Source organism: Sinocyclocheilus grahami, unplaced genomic scaffold, assembly GCF_001515645.1.
Source record: "Sinocyclocheilus grahami isolate Dianchi unplaced genomic scaffold, SAMN03320097.WGS_v1.1 scaffold9595.1, whole genome shotgun sequence".
In the NCBI taxonomy this organism is placed as follows: Eukaryota; Metazoa; Chordata; class Actinopteri; order Cypriniformes; family Cyprinidae; genus Sinocyclocheilus; species Sinocyclocheilus grahami.
This window is the reverse complement of record NW_015512724.1, coordinates 36-971: the sequence shown is the minus strand read 5'-3', so window position 1 is coordinate 971 and position 936 is coordinate 36. Positions and strand designations below refer to the sequence as shown.

General features: G+C 39.2%; 1 protein-coding gene across 1 annotated transcript; it reads left to right on the top strand.

Moving 5' to 3' along the window:
• Positions 1-35: 35 nt before the first annotated feature.
• LOC107578292 (EVI5-like protein) lies at positions 36-585 on the top strand (the record flags this gene model as incomplete). Its single annotated transcript, XM_016264259.1, has 2 exons — positions 36-225; positions 361-585. Coding segments are annotated over 2 exons (415 nt in total), but the record flags the coding sequence as incomplete, so codon positions are not given.
• Positions 586-936: the final 351 nt, after the last annotated feature.

Below are 936 nucleotides of genomic sequence, written 5' to 3'. Positions count from 1 at the left end.
CCTATCATGATCTCCATCTATTGTGTTGCATTCAGGTTGCTAGAAGCAGATTCCAAATCCATGCGCTCAATGAGTGGATCTCGGAGGAATAGTGGCTCCTCTCTGGTGTCAAGCTCATCCGCATCTTCTAACCTGTCCCATCTGGAAGAAGACACTTGGATCCTGTGGGGACGGATTGTCAATGAGTGGGATGAGTGGAGACGAAAGAAAGACAAACTTCTGAAGGTGATTGATTGGTCCTTTTTTCATTCAGAATCTGAATGACAATGTGTTAACCCACATCATAAACACTAGACAAAAGGATCTGAAACTTGTACGTTCATCTCTTTATTTTCTACCTTACCCTCTCTCTATCTGCAGGAGCTATTAAGGAAAGGCATTCCTCATCATTTCCGAGCAATCGTTTGGCAGTTATTATGTAATGCCACTGACATGCCAGTAAAGAATCAGTACTCTGAACTGTTAAAGATGTCCTCACCCTGTGAGAAACTCATACGCAGAGATATTGCGCGCACATATCCAGAACATGACTTCTTCAAAGGCCAGGACAGCCTGGGACAGGAAGTTCTGTTTAATGTCATGAAGGTGAGAAAGACAGAAAATGGGCTGCGAAAGAAAGAGAGCAGATCAGATAAAGTGGAGACACGGTAGAGCAAATGAAAGAAAGAGCGAGTGGTGGCTTATTGAACAAAAATTAAAAAATGTACAAAAAGTAATTATCACACTGATTACAAAAAAATTAAACAAAACAAAAAATTAAAGAGATAGTTCACCCCAAAAAAGAAAATGGTCATAATTTACTCATATGTCATTCCAAACCTGCACAACTTTCTTCCTTCAGTAGATAAAAAGAAGAAATTTAGTAGAATGTGGACGCCATATTTTAAAATGTAATTTATTCTTGTGACGGCAAAGCTGAATTTTCAGAAGCCATTA